Here is a 15,106-nt window from a genome sequence, read left to right on the forward strand (position 1 = left end):
ATACTCTTTATACTCTCTAACATCAATAGCTTCAAATTAGAATTAGAAGAATTCTTGGAACAATATAAGGTAGAGAGAAGCAGGGAGTGATATCACATATTTGATAACACAAAGAAATGAGATAAGAGTTGTTTTCTGAGGAGTATTGTGACTATTTCAATCCACTTGTGTACCTAGAATTAACTGGCTACAACTGGTTTATGACACACATGGAGTTTCAGATTTTCTTGTGTTTCAACATGTGGAACCCCTCAGGTCTCTTTTGGCCTCTTTGGAACTCACAATGAAGTACGAGCAGAAAGTAAAAATAAGTTTTACCACTTTGATAATCTTTCCTATTTCTTGGGAAAAAATGATTTAACATCTATCCACATTGCTTTACATGGATATCACAGGACATCTGTGACCAAATGAGATGGCAATGATACAATATGCTGGAGTAAGTGCAGGGAATGCTAGAAATGTGCTTTTAGAAAAGACACAATATGAAATGTGACAACCAAAATAATAGACAACAAACAAAATAATTTCTCAGTGGTAAGAAAGCTGTACTAAAATTGGCTGGAAAGTAGCATAATCATGAAAACTCAGCAGGAAGCATGAAAAGCGCAGTGGATCTTATTATTCAGTGAAATAGATGCAAACAAGCCATTGCAAGTGTAGGCTAATTGATAACTTGAGCATTATTACATTAGGAGGTGACTAAAGTGTTTGAGGACAATTGAAAAAAAAAAAAAACTATTGTGCCCTTTCACCTTTATGTAATCGATTACTGGCAAGAAAGATCTCTCCTGAGGTGCAGGTAAATCGGACATACCTGGTATGTGGAGACAGGGGAAGCAGCAATGAATGGCGTGATAGATGTCTGTGGGATCATGCGGTTGGTTGCAATACTGTACGGTGAAGAATAAAATCTGCAAACAGAAAACAACACAAAAAGAAGATTCATAAAGCTGCTGCATGCCTGGTTGCTAGTCCAATGCTACCAAGCACTTCTGGAAAAAACAGAGTTCCACCCTCATGTTTTTCCACCAACTTTTAACAGGAGCATCCAGGAGATTTATAGTATTTGATTCCGTTAAGAGAAATAAATCAATCTGAACAAAACTGACAACGTTGAGTCATCTTATAAAACTGGTTGCACAGAATCCCTCTTATGTCAGGTGAGTGTAATGGAATGTTTAACCAACTGGGGGAGAAAAGCCACCAGCACTATTTGTTGTTGCTGTTTGTTGGTTTGTTTTTAATTTTTAAAATTTTATTATTGTTTTAGAGGCAACGCCATTCCAAAACTCTTTTAAAGAAAGGCAAAATGACAATCCCAAGCTTCTAAAGGTGGCTTATGTTGCACATACCCAAATTTAATCTATCTTTTCATTCAGGAAATACAGTCAGCTCCAAGAGAGTTCTGGATAACTTGTGCTGGGCATGAGTCCATACCCTCACACAGAAACTAAGCTAAATACTTTCTCCAGGAAAAGAGCAGAACAGAGACAACTTCTGTCTAGGTGGGGAGAGGACTATTTTCTGGATTCAGTCATGGGATTGGTGGTGATTCTGGACTTATGTGAAATACTCCTGTAGACTCTGTAACAAGGAGTGAGGTTTCTAGTTCTTTAGGGCCCTTCATTGAACAACTATAGACTGATCCTGAGCAAGATCAGGGCTTCACAAATCAGCGGAGAATGATCCTTCTGGAGCTCTATTAAAGAGTAGCTTCTAGATACTGAAATCAGTGACACACCCATCTTTGCTCAGATGATAACCTAGAGTCCACAAGTTACCTAAGGCTCACCTTCCTTAGCCGATTTTAAATCACGTTTCTTCCTTCATGTCTCACTGGTAAGTGAAAGACTAGAGTGGCCAGCCACAGGACAGACAAAATCAGGTTGCCTGCAGTAGAGTGGAGTATTTCACAGATGTGAGGCTAGATTGGGAAACTATGCATCAGGTATAACGGAATCATTATTTTTCACTTTCACAGACTGTAAACAAAAGTCAACTACTGCTTTTTATTTCATTGTTTAAAATAGTATGACTGAGATTGGAGTGTGGGGCACAAAATTTCATTACCCCTTAGGAGTCACTGATACTTTGACTAGAGAATCTCATGGGTTACTTTTTGAAAGAAGCATGTCACAATACTCCCATTGAATATAAACGGGCTGGATCTCAAGGTTGCCAGGATTCTAGGACTAAATTATTTAAGCTTATATTTTATAAAAGTCTCCAAGCAAGAATTGGGGAACTATAGTCTCAAATTTACTTTATCTAGCTCTCAACAAGAGCTGAAAAATTATAGCTGAAAAAATTACTCAATTATACATTATATCCTTACCATTCATACCACCAGACCTCTAAATTTATAGCTGTGCAGTTTAAAAACAAAAAACAAAAACTATTGACTATACATCTATTAGAATGGCATTTGTTTTTTAAATGACAATACTAGTGCTGGCAAGGATTCTCAGAAAGTGGAACTCTCATTCATCGCTGGCGGAAATGCAGAATGGTACATCTATTGTGGAAAACAGGTTGGCAGTTTCTTAGAAAGTTAAACATATACATAACTCAACAATACCACTGGTAGATATTAACTAAAGATAAATGAAAATGTATGTTTCACAAAAAAACTTATGCAAATATGTATAGCAGGTTTATCGATACTTGCCAAAGACTGGAAACAAGCCAAATATCCTCCAACTGAGTCAATAAACAAACTGTGGTATGGTCATAGAATACAACGCTACCCAGCAATGAAAATGAAAGAGCTACTGATATATTTAACATGATGAATTCAAGTGAATTACACCAAATGAAAGAAGTCAGACTCCAAAGACTCTCTATTGTGATAATTATATATCACAATATAGAAAATGCAAAACTATAAAGACGGAAAGTAGATCAATGGATGCCAAAGTCTGTGGTTTGGGGGGGGGGTTTGACTAAAATGATACATGAGGGAATCTGGGGAAGTGATGTAACTGTTCTATGTCTTGATTGTTTGGGGGTTACACAATTACGTGCTTGCCAGAACTCATAGAAGTGTACATTATAAAGAGTGAATATATATTTTATGTACATTATAGCTAATAAACCTAACATTTAAAATAAGTCAATTACTATGTAAGAAAGCATCCATCCTTCTACTTAAAAAATGTATTGAACATTTACTATGTGTACCAAAGATGGGCAAAACTCTAACACATTCCATAGAGTTTCTCTATTGAGCCACTTAAGTTGTATCTCAGCTGTACATTAATCAGCCTAAAACCCTTCCAATAGCTTTCCGTTGCAATGAGAACAAAATTTGAATTCCTGGTATTGGCTAGCACAATCAGGTTACTGCCTATCTCTGTAACGTTTTCTCCTACCCCTATCCTCCTAGCCAGTTAGGATCTAGCCATCCAGCCACACAGACATTTTATCACAGGGTCCTGCCATTCTCACTCCTATCTTGGGTCACTGAACTTACAATTCTCTCTACTTAGAATGCTCATTTCCCCACAGCTCCTCAAGGCTACCCCTTGTTCATTATCGGTCTCACTCAACTTTCACTTCTTCAGAGAGGCCTATAGTTAAAGTAGTAGCCATTGTCTCTGTCCCAATTGTTCTCTATTACTTTCCTCTAGTTTTTTGTTTTGTTTTGTTTTTTGTTTGTTTGTTTGTTTTCATTGCTTTTAACACTACGTGAAGTAGTAATTTAAAATTTTTTCTTGATGTGTTTTATGGACTGAATGTTTGTGTCCTTTCAAAATTCATATATTGACATCCTAACGTCAATGTGGCTGTATTTGGATATGGAGCCTCTACGGAAGCAATTAAGATTCAATGAGCTGATGAAGGTGGGTGGTCTGATTGGGTAGGATTAGTATTCTTATAAGAAAATACACACATATACATGGAGGAAAGGCCATGTGAGGACATAGTGAGAAGGCATCTGTTTACAGTCTGCATCATAAACCACATTGGTCAGAACTTGATCTTAGACCTCTAGCCTCCAGAACTGTGAGAAAATGAATTTCTGTTGTTTAGGCCACCCAATCCATGGTATTTTGTAATGGCAGCCAAACTGACTAATACAATGTGTTTATCAACTGTTTCTCCCTCTAGACTGTCAGCTTCAAGAATGTTGAGGACACATTGCCTTTGTTGCCTAGAACAGAGCCTGAGACATAGTGATACTTAATGACTATAGGTTGAATGAATGAATGAACAAATGAATGAATGCAGAGCAGCTTAGGAAAATAAGTAGTAATTACAGTACAGAATGGCCAACGCCAAGATGGTGGGAGCATAGAAGATGGGTCCCGGAACTGGTAGGAAACTAAGGGGAGAGAACTCAAAGAAGGTAGACCATCATCACATATTTGTAAATGCTCAGTGAAAGCTTAACCAATATGTGTTTCCTAAGCATGAGAAGGTATTAATAACTAGGGAAAATAGTCCTTTTCTACAAAAATCATTGTTTGCATTTTAAAATCCCCTTTCGGTCTTATCTTTGACAAATGTTACTTATGAGGCAGTAAACAGAAAGCCTTATTCGGGGCTCATAATCACATGACAGGCACCCATGACCAATCCACAAAACAGTCCCTGTCATTAACCATGCAGTTCGGTTTCTGCTAGAAACCCAGTTTCAGCTTCTTTTAACCAATGGGGTGCATTGTGCATCACAGTTTAGCATGGCTGGTTTACTCTGCAAAATGTACCCATTGGAGTATTAAAAATGAAAGCAATAGGATTGGATTGACAGGCAGAGTTGACAGAAAATTCTATGGGGAAAACAGAGCAGAAACATAAAGAAACTAGACAAGGAAACTGATACGAATAAAAGAACCCTTGGGGGTAAATTTAATGATTTTTGTTCTACCTGCTCTAATCCTATCCATCAAACAAGAATTACATTTCATGCTTCCCAGTGAGTTCCAATACTGCCATTCCAGTGAGAGAATCATTTAGAACGGAAAATAGACTGGGGAGAACAGACTCAGCACTGTCTTCACCCTCTAATTCTGGTATTCTGAAATAAGCTCTTCCCAAGTCCAAACATAAACCAGATAAATTCACAAGATACCCTTGCTTAAGCCATGACAAGAGAATCTGCTATTGCATCTAAGGCTTAGAGATACAGCATCTAAAGAAAATACCCAGCACCAGACTCCAAAAAGAAACCTGCAGAATGAGATTCCCAGTCTCTTCACCTCATCTTAGTCCCTGCCATGTATCTGCCATGGTTTAAAATGACTTTCACATGACTGTCACATTAAAAAAAAAAGAAAAAAAGAGAAAAAAAAGAAAACAAAACCAAATAACTACTCCAAGCATAGGTGTCGTGTTCTTGAGGAACAGGAAAGGGAAAATTGACAGACCTTGTTAGCATTAATAGCAAAACTAAAGTAATTCTAAACATGTGATTTTATGCTTCTGTATCTGGTAATATATCCATTATGCTTTGAAAATGCTAGCCTAGAAAAGTGGGAATGAATTCTTTAACAAACTATTGTCCTGGGAATAGTTTACTCGCTTAAGAGATACTTCTTTGCCAAAATTCACATAACGTTCTGTGTATGACAAGTGTTCCTTTTATATTTTGCCCAGTGACTCTAAATTAAAAATGATTTTGCTCCCCAGGGGAAATTTGGCAGGATCAAAAGAGATTTTTGGTTGTCAAAACTAGGTGGGGGGCGGATGCTGCTACTGATGTCTGGGGGGCAGAGGTCTACGGTGCCACCAACTGTCCTATGATGCACAGGACAGCTCCCAAATATCAGTAGTGTTGAGGTTGAGAAACCTTGCCTTAGGAATATGAACTAGTAACTTCTGGAGGGGTTTCACATAAACCAAATAGCAACTGCCAACGTGGCTAAAATAAGTGAACTGAGTTTGCTCTACCTATAGACTCTAAGCTGGCCTTTCAAAACCGTAATATGTTTAAGGAATGCAAAGAGTCACTTGGCTCTCTGGCATTTGAAGCAGGTGGTGTTCAGAAGTCCAGAAAATGCAAGTCTAGGTCCCTAATAGGACATTATTTGGCCTGAGGTAAAGGCACCTTCAGGGGATTTGGCAGTCAGTAGTAATATGGTGAAATCTTAGCTCACTGACAACAAAAATCACATGGCTATATCAATAACCCCAGAGTAGGAAACCACACACGGTCCTGTTTGCATGCTGAAATAAACAGCACTGGCTTGTTCTTTCTGTCCACAGGCAATATTCGTAGTCAGAACCATGAATACTATCCTCACGGTAACGCTATAGCTTAAGATCAATAAATTATTGGTCATGTTTATTGTAATACCAATGTATCCTTCACATTAGATTCCTTTGCTATTGCAATAAGATAAGGTTTCTGTATCACTTAATATCAAATGCCCCATATATACCAGCTGGCAAACCAATGCCGTACCAAACATTCTTTTTTCCTATCTCTCCCAAGAACATATTTTATTCAAATAAAACAATCCAAGAGGCTTTTACACAGCAGCCCTTAGTCAAAAGGCACAGGAAAGATGAGTTTTTGAATATACGGATGGATTATTTCTCACCTCTCACACTCATATTTGAAAGTGATGGAATTTCATACAGGACTGCTGAAAAAGCAATAGGGCAATAATAATAACAAATTATAGAATTATGCCAGATAGCTTTGAAAGAAGAATGGACGTTTTTATTCTCATAAGTTCACCTATAGTAAAACAGTATTACGGTTTTTATTTTTCCACTGTGACCCAGACACTTCTTCACTGTAAACTTCAAAGCCTTAGGCAGAAATGACATTGAATTAATATTTTTAAAGTGATATTTTGGATAGATTCAAGCAGACGACAAAACCGACATCTTCTATTGCCTTAAGGCAAACAGTACCGATTCACCATGGTCTGCATTTACAAATGTTTGTTCTTCATTAACTAAAAATCTAGCTAAACATGGGAGTATTTATTTCAATGTCATGTTGCTGTATTAATGTGGAGGTTATGCAATTCAGAACCTTTAATTCTTCACACAGTTTGTGTAGCCACAATACAGCCATGTATGCGTACTTGTTTATGATACTTAGAAAACTCTATGGCTTAGTATACAGCTCTCGGATACCACAGGATTTTCAAATATGTTGTTTACCTGGGACATGGGGCATCTCCAAGAGAAAAGGACAGCACCAGTGTTCCATCAAGAGCCTTTCTCATCCCGTTAAAATGACACTGCCTCCCCTTCATGGTCCTATGGCCTTGATTTTTTTCTTTTTGAAAAGTCCCTGTCATCACTCCATTGGCTTTCCCCAGAGAACCACTCTGACCATGTCTTGTGTAATCTTTCAGAACTATTTGAAACATATTAAAGTTAATCTATATATAAATTTCACAGTATGTTTTGCTTCTATTGCAATACTTTTTGCATTGTATTATGTACTAGATTTGTATACATGTCTACTGTCCCTATATGATGTGAAAATGTTCTTTTTCAAATATGTATCACTGAAATGATTTTAAACAGTACAATAGGTAAAAGCAGTCCTTAACAATATTAACTGGATTAGAATGAGTTGCAATGATATCTTTTGATACCATTTGTTCTGTGTAAAATGGGACCAGTTTCTTCCCTACAGGAATACATATTTCCCTTTCTGTTAGGTCACTGCTCTTTGAGGTAATTCTGACTCTTCCATCAAATACAGCAATATGAGCAGAAAAAATACTTTACTCTGGACATTTTAGATCCCTTAATATGCTAAATTATTTAAATCCACTTCCACACCTCTAAGACGTACATGCTAATATTAACTCCAGGGATAGTATGTTGAGAAAATATTTGTGGTTATTTGGATATCTTGCAAGCATAGAAGTAATTGTTCTCCTAGTTTTCTTTTATTCAAATGTTACCACATAAGGTAATAAAACCAAAGATGAATAAGACATTTAAAAAATCATCTATATGAAGTATCAAATGAATAAGATTAATTAGCTACGATCTTCCTATGTTTTTCAATTTCATTATGCAACATACCTAACTCCTTGTCACCAAAAACACAATGGATAGTCTATGTCTTCCAAAACTCCATCCTTAACTCATGAGAAACTCATGGGAAGTTTGGCTGCTTCGGGTGAAACTGGAGGTTGCATTTTAGGAGAATCAGATTAAGGTGTTACATGGGGACAGAGTGAGTTGACGTCCAGAAGCGTCCAGAAGGAGAATGACTTCCCTAATGCCAACTTGCTGTAGCCAAGCAGATGTTATCAGTTACATTTCCTATTTCCCATTTCCTGATTTGGCATTCACAATACTAGGTTAAATCATATATAAAGACGAATAAGACATGCAACCTGCCTTTATTGAGTTAATAGTCCAGCAGGGAAATAAATGTGAGTGTCAATGGCTGCATGATAAAAAGACTCAAATGTATCATGGGAACATCAAACATAATACAACAGTAGCATCAATATTTACACTGATGATTACATTACACTAAGTAGGGTACCTTTAATCCTTACCAAGACTTTGAAGAGGTATTATTACTTTTATCTCCATTTCACAGGGGAGGAAGACAAACAACTTGCCCATGTCTGATCAATGACAGAATTTGGATGCATATCTAGATAGGCTGGTTCTGAACCCCTAATAGTTCTCTTAACCCTTGCTCATACTGTTTCTCTTGTGACTAATTGTGTCACTAACTGTGCCTGGCATGATGTGATGGAGTTATTTAAATGAGAACTATATGAAAATAAGAGAGAAAGAAAGGAAAGAGAGCAGGTAGGGGAGTAAGGAGGGAGGGTAGAGAGAGAGAGAGAGAGATCACCTGAACTCCAGGCAGAGATAATTCCATGACTAACAAGACACAGAGGTGTAAGGTAGCATGAGATACTCTGAGAATCACAGGTCCAGTTCAGTTGCAGGAACCAAATTATGTAGCTTTCTTTGTGCATTTTTTGGAAGTTGGAGATTTGTTGTGTAGTTAATAGAATATACCTAATACTTTAAACCAGGCAGGTTTACATTTTGTGATTTCATTTTGCTTTTAAAACTTTTTTGGTAAAAAAGCAATGTGAAAGTGGGTTGAAGGAGAATTATATTAGAGGCAGGTAAAAGCTTAGTATGGGTAGAGAATGATGAATGAATCAACTCAAATAGTGGCCTAAGGAAGGGCTGGGTTGAAGATATAGTTCAAAGATATATTGAATAAGTCTTCATGACCACTCTGATCATGAAGAGTGTTGGAGAAGAGAGAGCCCACAGAACTGGAGTTTCCAATCTTACTGGTTTTAGAGTGAATTTTAAAAGAAAGGAACAAATAATTTGATATTTATTTTTCATTTGTATTAGTTTGTGTTGTATTATGAAGAGCTGATGAGGACACTGACCTATTTGGGACATACAGAGATGACCGGTAGCAATACTTAATAAGCAGTTGGAAGCAGAGTTTACAGTGTTCTGCATCTGGTGAGTTAAGAACTTGAAGGATAGACTTCAGTTTCTAAGAGCAAGAGGAGTGAATGACATCAACTGGAGAGAAGACAGTGAGAAAAGAGTAAACTCAGAAAGATTAGCAAAAGTGAGCAGAGGAGGTGGAATAAGAATTTGAATGAGCAGGAAGAATGGGGAACAAGGAGGCTCGGCAAAGAATGGAGTTGTGGGATCCAAGAGATAAGAAATTTTCAAGAAGGTCTAAGTGGTAAAAGAAGCAACAACAACAACAAAAAGTTAAATGAGGCAAGATTTCAAATAGAGTAAGGACTAGAAAAGTTACAGCTACAAAGACACATTTGGATACCTTTGGAGACATCAGCAAGGGAAATTCCAGTAAAGTTTGAGACCAGAATTCATACTTTGATAGGATAAATTAGAGAAGAAGACAGCATGTACAGAAGCCTGAAGCAGTTTAGAAGGCTAAAACAGTACGATCACTAGAAGTGTTCTCATTAGCAGGAAAGGATTATTTTGCTTCTACGCTTGGTATAGATGGGAGAGTGTTGAGTATATTTACAGGCTGAAAGAAATATCTAATGTACAAGAAGGTGTAGAAAAAAGGGACTGATTGATGGAATAAAGTTCTGTATCAGAAGAGAGTATATAAAATCAAGAAAATAGGTATCTTTAGCACCGTACCTAAAATTGGTTTCATGAGGCATATCCCTCATGATTGTAAATATCTAAGGGGGCAGTAGAAGAGGGTCAATTGTTTTTGTAACGGCTCAAATAGTTCAAAGAAAGCAATATTACATGGTTGTTATAAAACACAGATAAAGGCATGTCACATAGCAGGTGATTTCAGGTAAACAGATGTACCACAGTCAATGCTGATATGGTACAGAGGTGGTGACCTGAAATGTGGAGACCTGCAGGAGAAGGGAGACATATTTACTGTGTACCAGGAAGTCCCCCTTGCCTCAAACATGGCACTGCCCAAAGTTCACCTTTGGCTGCTCAGATTGGGAGCTGCAACTCCAGTTTTCTCTCTTTAGGTTTGTAATAAACCAGAATATTTCCAGAGAGAATGTGCTGAGCTTAACGTGGGCAGCGGCCTTGTGAGAACGGGTGACATGGGAGATGCTCTCAAGTCAGAGTCACGGGAAGAAAAACAAGTACAATGGTAAGAAATGTTTGGGTTAAAGCTTTTGCTTAAAGATGTAAACCAAAATAAAGACAGATTGGGACATTTTTCTTCAGTACTGATTTCAGAACTCGAAGATATCTTAGCAATTAAAATAGAAAAAATGTGGTCTACTTACCCATTCTGTATGGCAGCTGTGGGGTCATAGGTCAGAGCCATGCCAGCCTATATAGAAGAAGGGGAAGAGAGAAAACAGATCTTAACGTTTTTATTGTGGTGCCCAAAATATTCAGCACACACAAAGACATCTATCTTTACTTTTCATGATTTAAGTTTATGTTCTCCTATATATTTCTCTACTCTTACTGCCAAGACTAGCGTTTGTCCTACCCACACACCAGGATGTACCAGTGAGTTACGGAGTTTATATTATATATCCAGACAAACCAAGGAACAAAGAAGCTTGGAGGATTTCCATTTCCACTTCATCAACCATCTGCTGTCTAATCTGGTATCCTTATCATTTCTCACTATTGTCAAAACGACCTATTGCACATCTCATGGCATAAAAAACAAGTAAGAATGACTCTTGTGGTCAAGAGAAAAATAAAAACTACTTAAAATGTATTTGATCTTTTAGAAGAAAATGTTAAGAAATATTTATTTTAAAATAGACTGTACACCTCAGGGATATGTAGGTAATAAGTCACAGTGGTTGTCCAATGTATCACTAGCATCCATCCTACTAAGAGTGGTCCAAAGGGAAGGTCATTGACACGTGATGGAAATTCTAGGTCTTGTGGCTAAAGGGGAGGTGGTTTTATGCTGTTTTAAGAATAAAACTACTTCTGAAAAACTACACTTCTGTAACTGGCAGTAGTTTGAGAAAAGAATATAAACTTCATGATGGCAGATTCACAGCCTACCACCCCGCTTCGTACATATCATCACATTTGATCCTCACAACATCGCTATGCAGTTGACAGGAGCAATACTCTCCCCATTTTATAGATGAAGACACTGAAGGTTGGGGAGGTCAAGTGCCTTGCTCAAGGTCACACGTTTGGAGGCAGAACCAGATTCCAACCCAAATTTTCAGATGTGAGCTCCTTTCACAGCTCTGCTGTAACACTGACCTAGGCATTGAATCAGATCTGAGGATCATCACTAATGATGTGGGGGAACTTTCTCTGTCGTCGTATGGACAGACCATCCTTTGTTTCCCAGGATTGTCAACCTAGTTCTCACTTGTGAGCAGAAAGAAAATGTAGAATGAAATTTAAAACTAACTAGGTTATCTTCAGGGTGGATTTTTTTCCCCCCTTTTTGAAATTCAAAAGTGAATTAGACCAATGTCAATTTCCTGGCTTCGCTAGTGTGGTATAATTCTGTAAGATATAACTATTGGGAGAAATGGGGTGAGAGATATACAAGGCCTCCCTTTACATGTCTTTTGGAATTTTCTGTGAATCTATAACTATTTCAAAATTAAAAGTAAGACAAAAGAGCGACTTAGCTTTGAGGATGTGTGTAGAGAATAAGAAAAATCATTCAAACTGTAAAGAAAAAAGAGCTTTTGTGTTTGAGTTTTTTCCAGTGTGATTGAAGGTGGTTCCTGTTAGGCTTGTTGAATTCCTCAGATGTAACATAAAAAATGCTCAGGCTCCCTAGCACAGGGCCTGAAGTCCAGTACGGCGTACTACATTCAAGCTTAAATTTACATGCATTACTTTCCCTGTTTAATAATCTTGAAATGAACATTAACATTGGTATGAGGAACAAAAGTGTAGAGCCAAATATGAATGGGATTAGCATACAGGGAGCATACATAACGTGAAAGAGTTTACAAAGTTGAGTGACTGTCAGGAGTTAATAGAGTGACTGTCAGAAGTTAACAGAGGAAAACACATTTAATGATAACTGCATCTTACTCATCTTAAAGAAATATACAACTGACAATATGACAAGCTGGGGGACTTAGGAATGAAATGAAAATGAAAGAGCAGAAATGAAGAAAAAAATATATATATATGGCCTTGGGAGAGGCAAAGGAAACAGTGCAAAATACATGGAGATTCAAAGTCTAAACTCTTTCCAGCAATGGGGTCTCTGCGTGTGACCGGCAGGAGGATGACCCTAGGCTGAGAACTCCCCAGGATAGAGATATTCAGGGTGAACTGAAACTGCACTGTCCTGGGTGTTGAAGAGGACAGTTGTAAAAGCAGTCCGTTTGAGATGCGATTTCCCTCTTAGAAACACTAAGTCTCTCTCCCCTAACTTATCCAAGATGGGCTTCATGACAAAAATGGGCTTTACCCTCAATGACAAAAATGGGCTTTACACTCAATATCCTGTTCATGAGAGATTTAGGATGATAATCATATCTTCAGCCTCCTAACCACCCCCAACTGTTAAAGTTCTGGGGCTTATAGGGAGCCTTTCCTAGTGAACCCCACATTTACTTCTTTTCCTTGTACTTATTTCCCAGAAGTGCCCAAAGATCAATGCTATCTAACCTTTCTTGAATTATACATTTGGTTGAACACATTTATTTGTCCTGGCAACTTCAGGTAAGCATGTTTTTTCTCTCACATTTTTCTTGATTTCCTCATGGATCATAGCTAATGAATGACCTCTAGCTAAGAATACAGTCATCTCTCTCTTTGTTGAATCCATATTTGATCATCGGAATGCCTACGTTGGCTTCTTCCTCCATCTTCAAGTTCCATCCATCTTTCAGAAGATGGAAAAGAACTGAAAGATGTCCATATGGCTTAGTGGAAAGAACATATATGTTGGACTTGGGTTCAAGACTTAGTTCTGTTACTTTCTAGCACTGTGGCCATGGGCAAATTATTCAACCTACTGGAGCCTCAGTTTCCTCAACTGTTAAGTGGTATAATAATACCCACCTCATTGGGTTGTTCTGAGATTTAAATGAGATTACGTTTGGAAAAGGCCCAGCACCATCCCTGGAGACAAGACACATATATAACTATTATAATACAAAGCAAAACGTTGAAAGGGCCATATGTGCTGTACGGATGAGGTGTAGAGGAGAGAGACTGGGAGCGATTAGGGAAAGCACTGGGAGGAGATACAGCTGAGTGGAGTCCTGAATGATGATTAGAATTTCCATGAATGGAGATGAGAGGAGAAGGTCTGCTCAGGCAAAAGGAACAACATGGAAAAAGGTGTGTAAATAAAAAGGGTGAGGTGGGTGATCCATCCGCAGTAGAACACTGGAGGGGAACAGTGGGAAACAAGACTCCACAGGAAAGGAGGGAGCACCTTGCTTGCCCGGGTCTTCTTGGGGAGCCACCAAACATTTTTTTGAGCAAGAAAATTATACAATCAAAGAAGGACTGGATAAAAAGAAATGGCATGAGTCCCCTGGAAAACAGAGGGTAAATCCAGAGCAATGAGCAACTGGAATAGGCACTTGGGGACAGGGAGGTGGAGAGAATCTAAGGTGAGATTGTTACTGCAAAAGGGTGGGGGATGAACACAAGTTTCAACTACTTCACGATTCTGCCTAGGGGCAGTCCTTCCTCTGAGTGCCTTTGGCAAGAGGAGATAATGAGAGATACCATCAGATCACATGAATCTGGAACCTAGGTAATAAAACAAGGCATGGGGATCAGCAGCAGTTTGAATTTCACCTGTGGGCTGAATATCATAACATAATAGCTAACACTTGGCTGCACCTGGTTTTCATTTCATGTGTAACAGATTGTTGAGTTATAATTCTAGCATGATCTTCACGCAGATTTTGTGCTCAATTTCCTTTTGTCTCTTCCACAAAGGTGAAAAAGAAAATCAGTTTTGCTTCTCTGGGCTAGCTACCTTTATGTTAAGCTAGAACTACAAAATCACCATTATGTAATTACCAGGTTTTATGGCATGTTTACAAACTTCAGAGTCATACAAAAAGTAAAATAACTTGCAACAAAATGAAAATCTCACACCACATATGCAGGAAAGTGATGTGTAATCCTGTCACTCTTTCACAAAGGGCTTATTAGGTTCACAGATATCGTCCATTTTTCAAGTTCACATTATTTGTGTGCTGAAGACATTTATAATTTACTTAAAACAATAAGGGGCACTTTTGTTATTTTCCAGTTGCAGCTGAATTTTGGGTTGGTATTCCAGCCACAATAAAATATTTCTAGTCCTTCCAGACAGAATCTATACTTCCAGAGATCTCAGGTTGAATTAAGAGCTATATATTTGATATTCATACCTTTAACCGATAAGCAGGTTAAACAAAGAGGCAGGTAATCATTATGGAAATACTGCTTCCATATTAGGGCGTAGGCATTGCCACTTCAGAAAGATCTGGACTGTAATGCTTGGTCTTACCTGAGGAGCAGAGGGTCACTGACTACATCAAAGGCAGTGAAAAGGTAGGCTGATAGAATTGTTTTTATCACTTTTCAAACTATTTTTATACTGTCATGAGAATGCGGATCACGAGCTTGTAGCAGTAAACTTCGTACAGACAGATACCCACTGACATTCCTGGAAAATTGAAACACTGATGTTTTAGCCTAA

General features: G+C 38.0%; 1 protein-coding gene across 15 annotated transcripts in view; it reads right to left on the reverse strand.

The window, feature by feature from the left end:
- Positions 1-15,106, reverse strand: part of RBMS3 (RNA binding motif single stranded interacting protein 3) — a 1,228,141-nt gene that overhangs the window by 101,892 nt on the left and 1,111,143 nt on the right. For all 15 annotated transcript variants that reach the window (XM_088798298.1, XM_088798292.1, XM_088798297.1 and 12 more), the window contains 2 exons: positions 10,728-10,774; positions 818-914 (listed from right to left, as the gene is read on the reverse strand). In XM_088798298.1, coding sequence (XP_088654424.1) covers positions 818-914; positions 10,728-10,774 — 144 coding nt within the window. The remainder of the gene's footprint in view (positions 1-817; positions 915-10,727; positions 10,775-15,106) is intronic.

This window comes from Rhinolophus sinicus, chromosome 5 (genome assembly GCF_057876585.1).
Source record: "Rhinolophus sinicus isolate RSI-liver-muscle chromosome 5, RSI-T2T, whole genome shotgun sequence".
Taxonomy (NCBI): Eukaryota; Metazoa; Chordata; class Mammalia; order Chiroptera; family Rhinolophidae; genus Rhinolophus; species Rhinolophus sinicus.